The sequence below is a fragment of the Vanderwaltozyma polyspora genome, genomic scaffold (assembly GCF_000150035.1).
Source record: "Vanderwaltozyma polyspora DSM 70294 KpolScaffold2000 genomic scaffold, whole genome shotgun sequence".
Lineage (NCBI taxonomy): Eukaryota > Fungi > Ascomycota > Saccharomycetes > Saccharomycetales > Saccharomycetaceae > Vanderwaltozyma > Vanderwaltozyma polyspora.
Window position 1 is genome coordinate 1 of NW_001834690.1, and position 14,156 is coordinate 14,156.

Genomic DNA, 14,156 nt, shown 5'->3' on the forward strand with positions numbered 1-14,156 from the left:
CCCCGTCTTTGGGGAAATTATCTTTCACATCAAGTTTGTTGGGATCCCTATAAGGGTCATCTGGAAGGCCCGATTGATCCCATTTTGGCCACCGTCAATTATTCCGGGAAATTTGGTAAACGGTTNCCCGATAATATTAAAAATTTTTTGTTAGCTGAATCAGGTTGCATTAATGTAATCTCATCCCTATAATTATTTTTTTCATTAAATAATTTCATCTATGAGAAGAATGTTCATAACGAATGTTTCATTGATAAAAATGGCATTGTTATTATACATCTGTATCATTAGTTCCATTTTAGGTATTGTCATTGGATATTCTGGAAAGAAAGCTATTCTATTTGCTGAAGAGAACAATTTGATTGATCGAGAGTCATTTTTGGCATTTCATGTTATTCTTGCCTTCTGTTGTTCAGGTTTGGGAACAATTGTAGGAGCTAATGATTTATTGATCTCATTCATTGCAGGAATAACATTTTCATGGGATGGTTGGTTTTCTAAAAGGATTAAAAAATTCAAGGTTTCGAAGGTTATAAATTTATTTTTGAATTATTCTTATTTCATATTTTTAGGTAGTATATTGCCATGGGGTAATTTTAAGGGAATACTAAAACTCAGATCGAGTAGTTTGATATTATTCACATTTGTTCTACTCACAGTGAGACGCGTGCCAATAGTTCTATTATTGAGGCCATTAATTCCAGCTATTAATTCATGGAAACAGGCTCTTTTTGTAGGATTTTTCAGTCCTACTGGGGTAGGCGCCATTTTTAATCTAAGTATGATCCATTGGATCCTAACAATTGATAATCTTCACCTAGATGATTATACGATTTCCAATGATCTCAAAGATTTTATTTCTTATCTATGGACCATAGTTTCATTTTCAGTTGTCATCTCGACTGGAATCCATAGTCTGTCTGCAGCATTTATATTACTGATACAGTATTTGAACGAAAAATTATCAAACAGAGATGCCAAATCGTTAGAGTTTAAAGACAGACTTGATCGAGTCAGGACAAGCGATCTTCCCATCATAAGTCATTCGAAAACTATTTGGAATAAAAATCAATACCGATGGTTGATGAAGACGCCATTCTCAAAGGAACTAAAATTTTGACTTTGAATCAAAATTTATTTAAACGATATCAAAAATGTATCAATAATACAATGTAATTTATTTGAATGTATTAATAATATAGATTCGACGTTATATATTAGTAATATTCGAACCAGTTGAGATTCTACTGAAACAGTAAAACCAATTCTCTTATAAAATTATTTCAAACTTCATATAATCTATACCAGATAAAATAGAAAAATGCTACAAGTTTTCAATAATATTAAATGATCGTTGTATTGTTGTATAGAATTTTATGAATGCAGAATTTATATAGTATTAACTCTCACTGATCCGTTATCTTCAATGATTCGTGCAGATCTGATTCTAACTGATCTACGTCTTCCCATTCATCATCTTCACCACCATCCACCTCATTGTAAGATGTATTTGTGCTAGTCGAATTTATGGATTGTGTAATGAATTGTGTTAAGTAAAATGGACGTGCTTTATCTTCATCTTCATCTTCATAATCTTCATCATCTTCTAAAAATGAAACGAACTCTTCTGGAACCAATCCAGTTTTCGTTCTACCCTGGTTTTCGGCCACCAACCAACCTTGGCCATGTTTATAACTAATAAAGACAATATCACCTTCTTCCAATCCAAGTTCACTATCATTTTCAGGAACAAAATCATAAAGAGCCACTGCTCTTTGATTCACAATGTAGTTTGTAGGAAGAATAATACTCTGTCTTTTAGTATCATCATTATCATCATCGTCATCATCGTCATGTTCGTCTTCATTATATAGTTCATTATCAGCTCTTTCTTCAGCGTCTTCAAAATATCCATAATGCAAAGGATTGGTTACATCGTATGCAAAATCTTTAATAGAAATATAACCAACAGATAATGGATTTTGTTCAGGATTCAGTTGAGATTGAAAATATTCATCAATCGCCTCCTCCTTGGATCCATATTGATCTATAGGACCATCTTCATGTTCCTCATGGTCTTGCATATTTGTTTATATACTTATAATTCTGCCAGTTACCACTGTCGTTATTTATGGGATTCCTTCTAGTATTTTCCACCCAATATTTTATCTCGATCTTTCCACCTATCGTAAGCAAATAAGTTTCCCCCTAAAACTATCAATTTTTAACCAAATAAATTCCTAAAACCAGCCTGACATACAACTGAAACCAACAATACTCACTCCTAGTATCCCTCAATCGACCTAGATCTTATACCAATCTAATCTAATTAATAATATCAATCTTCTTGTAGGTGATATCAAACTTTCTAAAAATTGATATAATTTTTCAATGGTGAAATATTTCGATATTGAAAAATTCTGATATAAGAAGAAAAGCCATACAAAATCTTGTTGATGTTTTTTAAGACTGAGTTAAAGATGGTAGATTATACTAGAATATGGGATACACAGATATAGACTAGGATGACTACTTCTCACAGACCTCAGTTGGAGGCTAGAAGTGGGGCCAAAAGTGCTAATTATGTTCCTACAGGAACACAACATGCGAGGTTGTTGCCTGGACACACCAAGATTAAATATAGGGAAGCCAAGAAAAGTGAAGATGCCGGTAGTTCTGACAGGTCAGGTTCTGAGTTACTTGCTTCTGGTGTTGCATGTGGTCAAGAAGAGAGAGTAGATGATACTGATGATGCTAATGATTATGAAGGGGAGGAAGAGGAAGAAGATGAGGATGAGGATGAGGATGAGGATGAGGATGAGGACCAAGAACTTTTATTACAGGAACTTGCTAAGATAAGAAGAGAACGTAAGATTAAAAAGATAAAGCTGGAATTGCAAAATAGAGAAAAAGGAATACCCACTGAGGAACTATCAAGAGATTCGACAGTATCGCCAGGTGAATCTTCGTCGTGGAGAAAGGATACGATCTTTGGGAAGAGAAAAATCTCAAAGCCAGTAAAAAATACACCAAATAAATCGTCGGAATACATTAATGATTTAACCAAATCCAAATATCATGAAACATTTTTGAAAAGATATGTCAGATGACTCAATTTTTTTCCTGTAATGTGTAATTATTTAAATAATAAATTGGCTATCTTTTAGTCGGACGACAATGTCAGAAATAGCGTCAATGGGGAAGAGACCAAGCTGCTGACTGCAAACATATATCTTAATTGAATCATATCATGGGCTATTGGTAAAGTATTTGAACTTGTAATACAGAGTCATCATACCATTGCCGTTTAGTAGTCGGAAATTTGAAAATAATGGAACGCTGTCGTCCCATGAAATTCAACATATGACAGATAACTCACAATATCAAAGGTAACTGAAGCTCGGATGCTTCTTAATATATATGTGTATATGTATGAAAGTATGTACTAGAGTATGTGGAGTATTACACAGATAAATACAGACTTCTTTATCGGCTTTGTAAGATATAACCATATATTTCTATTAAAATGCAAATTTATTATTGTGCTGTTCAAAAAAAAGAATAAGTATACAAAGTAGAGGGAGTCTCTATCTATTATGACGCTTATTATTTGAATCTGAATCAGTTTCATCATTGAAGGGACGTTTTTTTCTCGTATCACTGTGTTCAAAATCTATCAAAGTCAACTTATCAACATATTTCTCTTTTATCGTAAGTTTTAATGAATCTCTTAGTTCTAATGTTCCAAGTTGCGAATGTGGGTCAAAAGTTCCTCTCAATGCCAAAACATACCCTTCTTCGGTTGTCACGATGAATGAAAATATAACTTTGAATTCTTCACAAACATTTGAACAATTACACCTTTTGAAACTATCAACTATTGCAAGTGCATCGTTCAACAATCCAATTTTGAATAATGCAGCCTTTACTGACGATGGAGGATTGTTTAGTAAATTTTGAGGATCTGAAATATTGTTGATATCCAAAAGTAATATTCCCCCGATGTCAATTATTATGATTAAATTGGTGTTTATCATAAATATTTTCTTGTGACAGGATAGATTATTTAATGTCATCTTCAATCTGAATCTATCGCTGTCAAATGTTTCAATTGATTCTTCATCTTTAGCATTAAAAATATTTGGAGTTATAGACATTATCGGGGTATCTTGCAAGGTTGGTCTGAATACATTGCACACTTGTTTTTTATCAGTGTAAACTATACTCAAATGCTTGTAATTATCAGTTAAAAATGAGCTAAAGTTTCCTATGGACAGTTCTAAATTTGGGTCTGGATTATGAACAATTTGGAAATCAGTGACGGTACAGTGTATTCGTAAGTATCTGGTTTGTGATTCTTCTTCATTGTTCAATAAACCAGATAGTGCTTCTCTTGGAGATGGCATACCTCTTAATCGAGATGAGACACTTCCTCCTTCCAAAGTTCTGTTTGAAAAAAATTGGACTTGTCTTCTTCTAAGTCTTCTGTTCAATGGTACAGAAGCTAAGGTTTCTTGAATCTCTGAGGTGTTTATTGTTGAATTTGAATTATTTTTAGATTCCAAGTCATTTGGATTGCGAACAATTCTTTCTTTCCAAACTAATGTATTTTGCAATATGCCAGTTCCCTCTCTTCTTGCCAGATCTTCCCAAGTGACAGAGCTTGCATTACCAAAATCGTAAGCAGGATCGAATTCGGTGCAACTGAAAACTATATTACGACCTAGTAAGACTGAGATAGTATTCCATGATTTTATTTCATAATTGTATACATTTTGTATTGTTCCTTTCAAGTGTAAAAATGATTTCATAAAGTTACAATAACTTGATGAGATAATAATTTTTCTTATTATTAATGGTGAATCAGGGCCAGTGGTTATTATGCTAAATTTATCATATGGATTGATTTGGCACAATGTAATGCTTCTTTCCAATTGAGTGAACATTGAAGTTCTATATATTATCTTATCTTTATACATAGTTCCATAGTAAGTGGCCACTGGTGAATATCTTAAGTGATCATTTTCCACTGGGATTAAGAAGTAACACAAATGATGCCAGGGTTTTGAACATATATATTTAGTTTCTTGATTAAGAATTGCCTCTTCGTTAGTTAAGGTATCCATATATTCAGAAGTGACAGATTCATTTGGAAATGTAGTGTATAAATTATCATTCTGCCTATAATCATCTGGTAAATTTAAAATAAAGATATAAATTCTACCAGAACACATATTACAATACAATAGGCCATCTTTATATTTTAAAGAAGCTATTAAATAACTAGATGCAAAATCTGCATTAAAATCTTCAGGTATACATTTTAGTACAAAATTCGGTTCCAAATCTACTTTATTATTTGACTTATACTTGTAATCCCTAATGATTTCTATAAATCCATTAGATTTAGCAGTTAATAAATAATCTGAAGCATCTAAATTATCATCATTAAGGTGTTGTGGAATAATTGGTCTTGATTTAGGTTTCAAATAGGCAAAAAATTGAACAGAAGCACCGATATCATTCTTATTATTAGCACAAGAATGCTTTACCATTGATAATCTGCCATCATCACAGGTAAATAACCGGTACCCTGATGCTTTACTGTTATCAAGAGAAGGTGTCGATGCAGCAAATGTTATTACACCTTCTCCCATTTTCCAAAAATAGCTTACCTCAGTTTTATATCAATATCTGGCCTGGAAAGAAATAAATAAATATATCCAAACGAGAATAAATTGCTCCTTGAGAACCTATAAATAAAAATGACCCTAAATGAGTATATCTTGATCGATCTTTATCTATAGTTTTTAAATCTCTTAGAGTCTACCTTAAAAATAGCGATGCCCTTTAAATTTAAGACTTCGGAATATTAATTAAGTATCAAGAATGAGTATTTTAAGCTCATTTTGGTTAAAATATAGTAACAAAAGGTGTGGAATACCATGATAGATGCATTGGACATCGTTTATTCCATGTAATAGTGTGTAATTGGGTTATACATAAACCCTGAAACTCTTTTAGTAAGTTCTTCTGGATCTATTAACTTAACGAATAGTAGCTAAAGATTGAATTCAAACCAAAACGTTAAAATTATACCTAGAGACGCAAGAAAAGGAATTTTGAAACTACTTTCTATAAAATTATCCTTGTTAATGTTTATATATGATGGTTATATATTTTAGATCCTATCTCTAATTATACCAACTGCTATGAATATTTTAATATTAGTTTCTTGAGCTTATCAATTGTGAAGTTGAGGTGACGATGAACAAACTGGAAATATATATTAATGATAATTTTTTTGATATTTTAAAACTTTTGGTTAATTTAATTGAGTATAGTTCGAATTGTACATGAAATAGATTGTTGTGATTATCTTTTCACGATTTCGACACCCCAACGTAGTGCCAAATGGTTTACACCATCGTCATCAATGAATTTTGATGATGCATTATACTTACCTCTTGCTAATAAACCACTTGGTGCCTCACTTTCAGGCAAGTCCACTTCATAGAATGGTTTTGCTTTTGTATTTGGAGCATAGGAACCTAAATGATCATCAATTCTATCAACTGCAATACCAGCTTTTTTGATATACTGTACGTATCTTAGACCGGTAATGATTTCATGTTGAACTTTAAAAGTAATCCTCAATTTATATACAGATTTCTCTTTGATCTTATAACGCATTGATGCCAATTTGTTAATAGTCTCTTCCGAAGTCAGGTCAAAGCTGATTGGTTCATGTTCAGTGTCAATCAATAATTGAATCTTTTGAATTACAACTTTTCTTGTATCTCCAGGGAATTCTAATGGTAAAACATCTGCACTCAACCCTAGAGATTCCTTCCATTTAGCTAAAGATTCATCTTCTGCATCCAATTTCGTATACTCATCTACAGTTTTCTTAGCTGATACTTTGTATCTATCATTATTCTGTTCATCGTCAAAGTTACCAAAGTCATCTGTCATCTTTTCACTTCTCTATGTATTCAACTTTCTTACTAAAAGACACTGCTATTAAAAGAAATGTATTCTCCTCAAAAACTTGGCTAAAAAAAGCAAACAAAACCAATTCTAACTACAACTAACTTTGATTTCAACAATCATACAATCTGAAATACTACAGTCCAGTTATCTAGCTCACTGTAACGAGACTTTACCTCTTCTTTTGCTAATTCTTTTGTAGTGCTTAAAGCTTTAAATTTTTGATTCAACGAATAATTCTCGTTTATATACGTAATTGGTAGGGAGGAATGTAATAAGACAGCCTTACATAGAGAATAACAGAAGAGTTGATAATAAGATATCAATGGGTATTACTGTTAATGTGGGATTTAAGTTTAAAGTCAGATCAACTAGTTTAGTTAGTCACTTATTTATTTTTAAATTTCAAAGGATATGTGAGATAACATATATACAGATTTATAAGTAGATAGATATACAACAAAATAAAATGGGATATATGTAAATGATACTTTCATTTGGTTGGGGGGTTTTAATTAATGATTGAAATGATTACGATTTCCTTCTTCTTCATCATCTTCCACTTCATATTCATCTTCATCATTTTTTTTTTTGGTTTTAGAAATAATTTTTAATTACAATTCATTAAAACATGTGTAGTATATTTTTTTTCAGGCTTTTTAAAATAACTTATTGACTACTTTTGTTCACTTTCTTGAGTTATCTTGATCTCTACTATATTATTTTTTTTTTTATATTTTTAGGTTTAACTTTTAATTTTGGTGTTAGAGATATAATTAATTTGATCATAGGAAGTAGTCAGGGGTTTTCCTTGAAACTGTCGGTTCTCCAGGTCTTATCGAAGGATCATATTGTAATAATTGTCTATTATGGTTTTCATCAACTTCCATAATTGCGGCTTGATTACCACATCTATAACAATAATTTGGAGCACTAAAAATAGTTATTACATTTTGTTGATGCGACCATGCAAAACCTTCCATTACCAATTGATGAGCTCTTGCAATTAAAGATAAATTATTTGTATGATTAAATTGTTCACTTATATCTTGACCGAAGGTGAAACCTGCACCTCTAGGACTAATACCCCAACCACCTCTGTCATCTGGATCTGACCATAATAAGTCACACATAGGACCTTCGTGAGGAACCTCTTGTATTCTGTTTAAGTCTCTTACTTGATCTATAGTTTCAATCATTGGTGATAGACCACCATGCAGGCAAAATATTTGATTATCTACTAATGCAGTGATTGGGAAATAATCAAATAAATCAGTGAACATCTTCCAAACGTTTGCACTACCGTATTTTCTTAAACATTCATCATAAAACCCATAAACTTGAGTGATTTGTCTGGACTCATGATTACCTCTCAAGATGGTAATTCTATTTGGGTATCTAACTTTCATTGCGACTAAATAAGAAACTGTTTCGACTGAATAATAACCTCTATCGACGTAGTCACCCATGAACAGATAATTTGTATCAGGGCAAGGACCACCAATTTTGAATAATTCTATCAGATCATGAAATTGACCATGCACATCACCACATATAGTTACAGGGACATTTACAGGTTGAACATTTTGTTCGAATTGTAATACATCTACAGCCATTTTACACAGTTTTGTAACGTCGTCTTCGCTCAAGATTTGACATTTTGTAATATGTTCAATCCATTGGTCTAATTGGTCTATATTTGAAGTAGTTAATGAAACAGGAACAGAAGACTTATTATCTGCGATACCAGACGAGCCTGGCTTCATATCATTGCCCAAATCTACGTCTAGATCTAAATCTCCGTCTTCATTTCCATTTGAGTTTCCAACTGCGTCAGGATGATCCTCAGAAAGAACAGCTGTCAGCTGTTCATCACCGGCAGCATCCTGCATTTGAACATCTACATCCATATCAATATCGGAATCCATCATATTTGTAGAAAATTTGTTATAATTATTATTATGATTATTATTGCAGTTGTGATTTTTATTATTGTTGCTATATTTATTTTCAATATTATAAAATCAGTATTGCCAAATGTACTTTTTTTTTTTTGTTTCGTTCTTCGTTCTTTGTTCTTGTTCTTTGTTCTTATTCCTGTTCTTGTTCGTGTCTTCGGTCTTGTTTTTTTTCAGAGTAGTCTCCACCAGTAAAGACTCTTAAACCGTTATTGTTCTTGATATTATAACTTTTACTATTGCTAATGAACACAAAAGGTCTATCCCAAACAGTAAGAAAAAAATACACCAATCGAAACCAGTTCCAAAATTACAATCGAATCAACGCCAACTAGCTAGCACTATTCCACCTATTACCAGTCCTGTAAACGTTATAAACAACTTATTAAAAGTAAATTCAACGTTTAACCCGATTATATAAGTTTCCTTGTTATCAAACCAGTATAAAAAAGGTTAAGTTAAAATAAAAAAAGAGAGATGTGTACAACAACGAGAGCACACACACACGAGAGTGATTGATAGATAGTGTGTTTAGAAAAACGTATCGATCTATATGGATCAAACCAAATCTAAAACGTATCTTTTTACTATCTTAAACTATAAATATACTATATTTATTATCATTATTCATCCTTATTATAATGCAATTTTTTAAAGTTTAACGCTAAAAACGAAAAATTTACACTCGTCAGAAATGACCTCGTGGGGTTGGGCCAGGAGTTGCTTATCGTGTCACACGTCAAAGCCAGGGTAAATTATAAGTCATGTGACATGTGGATGATTAGGTGATAATCATGTGACATACACGTGATACTGTTAAGGTTACCATGCATGACACACAGACATTAAGTTGGATAGACCAAAATAAAAACAGAAAACTATAATGGAGGTTATGTCCATGTTCTTGCTATATACAGGTATAACTTATGTCAAACAGATATACATAAATACAAGTTTAAAATATCCAAGAAGTAATTATTCTCCCTTGGGTCTATCCAGCTCTTGCGTAATTGCCTTTTGCAACGGATGCTTCAACGACGGAATCTCAAGAAATTCTACCAATTGATCTATACCATTTGTCTCACTTTCTCCATCTGTGGCAGGTATTATTCCCTTAGGGGCATCATCAATTCTCTCAATGCGATATCTCTTCTCATCCTTCAGTATATTCATTAGATGTAGAGCTCCGTGGTATGCTTTATAATTTGCATATATTCTATACAAGAGATAAAATCCAGGAACGTTCGGTACCACTGGCAACAATGCCATTGGTAAAGTCAACGGCAACCCAACAGCACAATATATAGCATGTCGACGATGATAGTTGACACCATCTTCACACATCTTTTTAATCTCGTTCACCCTGTCCTTTACCCCTACATTCACATCTTTATCCTTATCCAACATATATAAAACATATTGATACCCAGGTTCTTTAATTATATGCTCCTCTACTGGGACACTCTTGAAACTTTCTTCTTGCCAAGGAAGTTGATTCAATAGTTTCTCAACCCAATTGACTATCTTGACATTTATAGACCTATTACTATCAGCTAACCTCCTCCAAAGACCAACACTTTTACTAATCACCCACTGATCTGCTTTTACAATCAGCTTACTCGTATCCAAATGCTCTTGTTGATGATGGTAGTATATAAATTGATGTCCCTTGCTGATCGGTATCACTATTATCTTATGTCCATCTCGTAGATACTCTGCTCGACTCACGTATCGTTTCCAGATTAAACTCATCCCAATCAATTCAAAGGCACCAAACACAACAACAAACTAAGTTCAATAACAATATATCAACTGCTTTATATTGAACTCCACTGGTGAAACTTAATGATCTGTTCTTCACATTAAACATACGTTTGCTTGTATTACTTAATAAGCCCCATCGATTTTTCAAATTTAAGCTTCGATGCATATCGAAAATATAAATAAAGTTGCAATTAAGAATGAAGTCAACAGTTATTCGATTGATAATCAAGGTTCATGGGTCAGCTATAACAATCTAGAGGTCGTTGATACCAGTTCCTATTGGTAATTGTTGTTATTGTTGTTAAAAAAAATTTTCTTTTCCAGTTTTATTATAGGTTTTTATTGCATATATCGCTGTAATATATTGTTGGGGTATAATTTTAGGGTGATAGATAGTCTGATACACTGAAATATATTTCTAGTTATGGCTTCTGATAGTGATGACGATGAACAATCTATTAAGAATTTAAATGGTTACTATTTTTATCCAAGCACTGTACCTCCGTTTACTTTAGAATCAAATTTTAAGCAGGTGAAGACAAGAAATTCTCAATTATTGAATACTGATACTATTTTTGATGTCGAACAACCTGATTATGGTTATACTGATCCATTTCTACATTCTTATGCTGATCAATGGGCTGGGTTTGTACAAAATATAGGTACTAATGTTGCATATTCGAATCAACAACTCCCCAGAAATGCACTTTTGGCAACTTCAACTGTCTCTTCTTCTGGAACTTCAATGAGGTCTGGTTCTCAAGATACTGATGGTTCAGGAAGAATGGATATAGATGAGGAAAAGGCTAAATTCATAAAGGAAGCATTGCCTGATATTAGTGAAGCTTGGGGCGGTGAAGAAAGATTGGATGCATTGTTTAGCCAGCCACAGTTAAGAGATAAAGATTTTAAAGATAATATCGATAGAAGAGATTGGTTAGAATATTTAGCCAACGTGAAAAAATATTATTATTCTAATGTAGGCACACACGAAAATGAAGAGAGGAAATCGATTTCAATTTCAAGGCCTCAGACAGCACAATATCGTACAGATTGGTTAGAAGAATTGAATAGAGAAAAGCAAAAATGGAAACAACTGAGAAAAAAGAAAATGGTGAAATGGAAACCTCGACTTATTCATATTCTTTTGGATTCTCAATATGTTCCATTGATGTTCAGATTTATTATTATCGCACTATGTGCCGTTTCATTAGGTTTAGCGATTAGAATATTTCAAAATTCAAGAGCTGAAATTACTCCATTGAATGGTATCACAGGCCCAGTGAAACAGCAAGCAAGCACAATTATGGCCATAAGTGTCAATTCTTTTGCATTATTATATAGTATATACATCGCATATGATGAATATACAGGTCGACCATTAGGTATAAGAAATCCATTAGGTAAATTAAAGCTGATTTTATTCGATTTATTTTTTATCATATTTTCGAGTGCCAATCTGGCATTGGCATTTAACACTTTGTATGACCCTAGATGGGTTTGCACAGGAGATGGTGTTGAAGACAACCATTTAGATAGATACCCCAAATTAAGCTATATCTGCAGGAAGCAAAGAGCCTTATCTTCATTTCTGTTCATCATCACATTTGTCTGGGTCATGACCTTCTCATTAAGTATTGTCAGGGTTGTAGAGAAAGTCAGCTCCTCAAACCCAAGATTCTAAGACAAACAATTCCCCTTCTGGAATAGCCAAATCCAGCGTTGACAGTAATTTTGAGACAATATTTTCAAGCATAGACCAAAAATAAAGGAAGTCAAATAACCAAACAAAAACAAATAACCAACGAGCAACAATTAATGAAAACCTAATAAGTGATATTAGAACAATACCCATACCACAATCATATATACTAATATATATATATATATATATACATTTCTATATATATATTTACTGTTATTAAAGGAGATATCAATCAATCAATCAGTCAGTCAGTCAGTCAGTCTAATGATTAGTTCGCAACTTTTTCAATCAAGTATTTGGTGTATTAAGATAGGGAAACATTATGAAAACAAGAGGAGAAAGGAGACACAATCAAATATAAAGGTTATTTACAACTATCAACCTCTATGATCACCAATTTAACCAATTCCACTGTTACTGACACCATTTATGTATGGCTAAGTTAAATGGATAATGTTTCCAGTATTACCCGGCCCATCACCAGATTTCGATATCGAATTTGGTTTAAAGTACCATTAAAAATTAAGAACATTGTAGAAATAATATCTAATCAAGAGAGAGACCATAAAAGAATTAGAAAGTAAAATTAACTATTTGGAAGCTTGATCTTAAGTAGGAAGGGTGCTGAAGGTGTAGTTTCAATTGATAGTGATTGGCTGATATTAAAAGTTTTGAAAAGTTTTGATTGAGCTAGTGATAAAATTTAAGTTTTCATCATTTTTAGGATTCGAAATTTTTTAAATCAGTTTTAATACAACAGCATTTTTTCTTTTGGATTAGATTAGTTTTTTAAGTGAATTTGAAGGGGTTGTAGTACTCAATTAGATATGTCCGAATCTTTGCCTAGATCTGATGACTTGGAGGCTACTTGGAACTTTATCGAACCTGCTATAAATCAAATTTTAGGTCGTGATGGTAACAATACTAGTAATTTAAGTTCTAAAAGGGTTGATAAAGTTCTATCACCAACTATGTACATGGAAGTTTATACTGCGATTTACAATTATTGTGTTAACAAGTCTCGTTCATCTGGACAGTTCAACAATGATCGTCAATCAAATCAATCTTCAATATTAGTTGGTAGTGAAATTTATAGAAAGTTGAAAAACTTCTTGAAGGAGTATATTACTAATTTTAAACAGAATAATAATGAAACTTTCCTACAATTTTATGTCAGACGGTGGAAAAGATTCACTATTGGTGCAATTTTTTTGAACCATGCATTTGATTATATGAATAGATATTGGGTTCAAAAAGAGAGAAGTGATGGTAAAAGAGATATCTTTGATGTAAACACTTTATGTTTAATGTCTTGGAAGGACGTTATGTTTGATCCTAATTGTGAGTTGTTGACTAATGAAATTCTAGAACAAATTACTTTGGAAAGAGATGGTAACACAATTCAACGTAATAACGTTACATCTGCCATTAAATCTTTTGTTGCATTAGGTATTGATCCACAAGATTTGAAAAAATTGAATTTGAATGTTTATATTCAAAATTTCGAAAAACCATTGTTAAAGAGAACTCAAGAATATTATGAAAACTTTTCAAATGAATATCTAAATACTCATAGCGTCACAGAATATATTTTTGAAGCAAGAAATATCATATATAGGGAAGAGGAAACAATGGCCATGTATTGGGATGAGCATACAAGAAAACCGTTATCTGAAACTTTAAACACCGTATTAATTACTAATCATGCCGCTAGATGGAAAAAGAGTTTGTTGTCTTTT

At 32.4% G+C, this 14,156-nt stretch overlaps 8 protein-coding genes and 1 further gene across 8 annotated transcripts in view, besides 3 other annotated features; 4 read left to right on the plus strand and 5 right to left on the minus strand.

Annotated features, from left to right (window-relative positions):
- Positions 1–189: a sequence feature (similar to hypothetical protein; correction of possible frameshift sequencing error~similar to Saccharomyces cerevisiae NHA1 (YLR138W)).
- Kpol_2000p1 lies at positions 1–1,120 on the plus strand (the record flags this gene model as incomplete).
- Positions 191–205: a sequence feature (similar to hypothetical protein; correction of possible frameshift sequencing error~similar to Saccharomyces cerevisiae NHA1 (YLR138W)).
- Positions 209–1,120: a sequence feature (similar to hypothetical protein; correction of possible frameshift sequencing error~similar to Saccharomyces cerevisiae NHA1 (YLR138W)).
- Positions 1,121–1,406: 286 nt separating this feature from the next.
- NBP2 (adaptor protein NBP2) lies at positions 1,407–2,084 on the minus strand (the record flags this gene model as incomplete). Its single annotated transcript, XM_001646846.1, has 1 exon — positions 1,407–2,084. The coding sequence occupies one exon, from the start codon at positions 2,082–2,084 to the stop codon at positions 1,407–1,409; it is 678 nt and encodes a 225-aa protein (XP_001646896.1).
- A 441-nt stretch (positions 2,085–2,525) lies between these two features.
- On the plus strand, positions 2,526–3,110 carry CWC15 (U2-type spliceosomal complex subunit CWC15; the record flags this gene model as incomplete). Its single annotated transcript, XM_001646847.1, has 1 exon — positions 2,526–3,110. The coding sequence occupies one exon, from the start codon at positions 2,526–2,528 to the stop codon at positions 3,108–3,110; it is 585 nt and encodes a 194-aa protein (XP_001646897.1).
- A 477-nt stretch (positions 3,111–3,587) lies between these two features.
- Positions 3,588–5,657, minus strand: GID12 (Gid12p; the record flags this gene model as incomplete). The annotated part of the gene is made up of 1 exon (XM_001646848.1): positions 3,588–5,657. One exon carries the CDS (start codon positions 5,655–5,657, stop codon positions 3,588–3,590), a length of 2,070 nt encoding a protein of 689 aa, XP_001646898.1.
- A 718-nt stretch (positions 5,658–6,375) lies between these two features.
- Positions 6,376–6,975, minus strand: RDI1 (Rdi1p; the record flags this gene model as incomplete). Its single annotated transcript, XM_001646849.1, has 1 exon — positions 6,376–6,975. One exon carries the CDS (start codon positions 6,973–6,975, stop codon positions 6,376–6,378), a length of 600 nt encoding a protein of 199 aa, XP_001646899.1.
- Positions 6,976–7,775: 800 nt separating this feature from the next.
- On the minus strand, positions 7,776–8,921 carry PPH21 (phosphoprotein phosphatase 2A catalytic subunit PPH21; the record flags this gene model as incomplete). Its single annotated transcript, XM_001646850.1, has 1 exon — positions 7,776–8,921. The coding sequence occupies one exon, from the start codon at positions 8,919–8,921 to the stop codon at positions 7,776–7,778; it is 1,146 nt and encodes a 381-aa protein (XP_001646900.1).
- Positions 8,922–9,923: 1,002 nt separating this feature from the next.
- On the minus strand, positions 9,924–10,700 carry MRX19 (Mrx19p; the record flags this gene model as incomplete). The annotated part of the gene is made up of 1 exon (XM_001646851.1): positions 9,924–10,700. One exon carries the CDS (start codon positions 10,698–10,700, stop codon positions 9,924–9,926), a length of 777 nt encoding a protein of 258 aa, XP_001646901.1.
- Positions 10,701–11,136: 436 nt separating this feature from the next.
- On the plus strand, positions 11,137–12,396 carry SRF1 (phospholipase D regulator; the record flags this gene model as incomplete). Its single annotated transcript, XM_001646852.1, has 1 exon — positions 11,137–12,396. The coding sequence occupies one exon, from the start codon at positions 11,137–11,139 to the stop codon at positions 12,394–12,396; it is 1,260 nt and encodes a 419-aa protein (XP_001646902.1).
- Positions 12,397–13,244: 848 nt separating this feature from the next.
- The window catches only part of CDC53, a gene marked incomplete at both ends in the record, with an annotated part of 3,003 nt that continues 2,091 nt past the window's right edge, over positions 13,245–14,156 (plus strand). Inside the window, one exon of the mRNA XM_001646853.1 lies at positions 13,245–14,156. Coding sequence (XP_001646903.1) covers positions 13,245–14,156 — 912 coding nt within the window.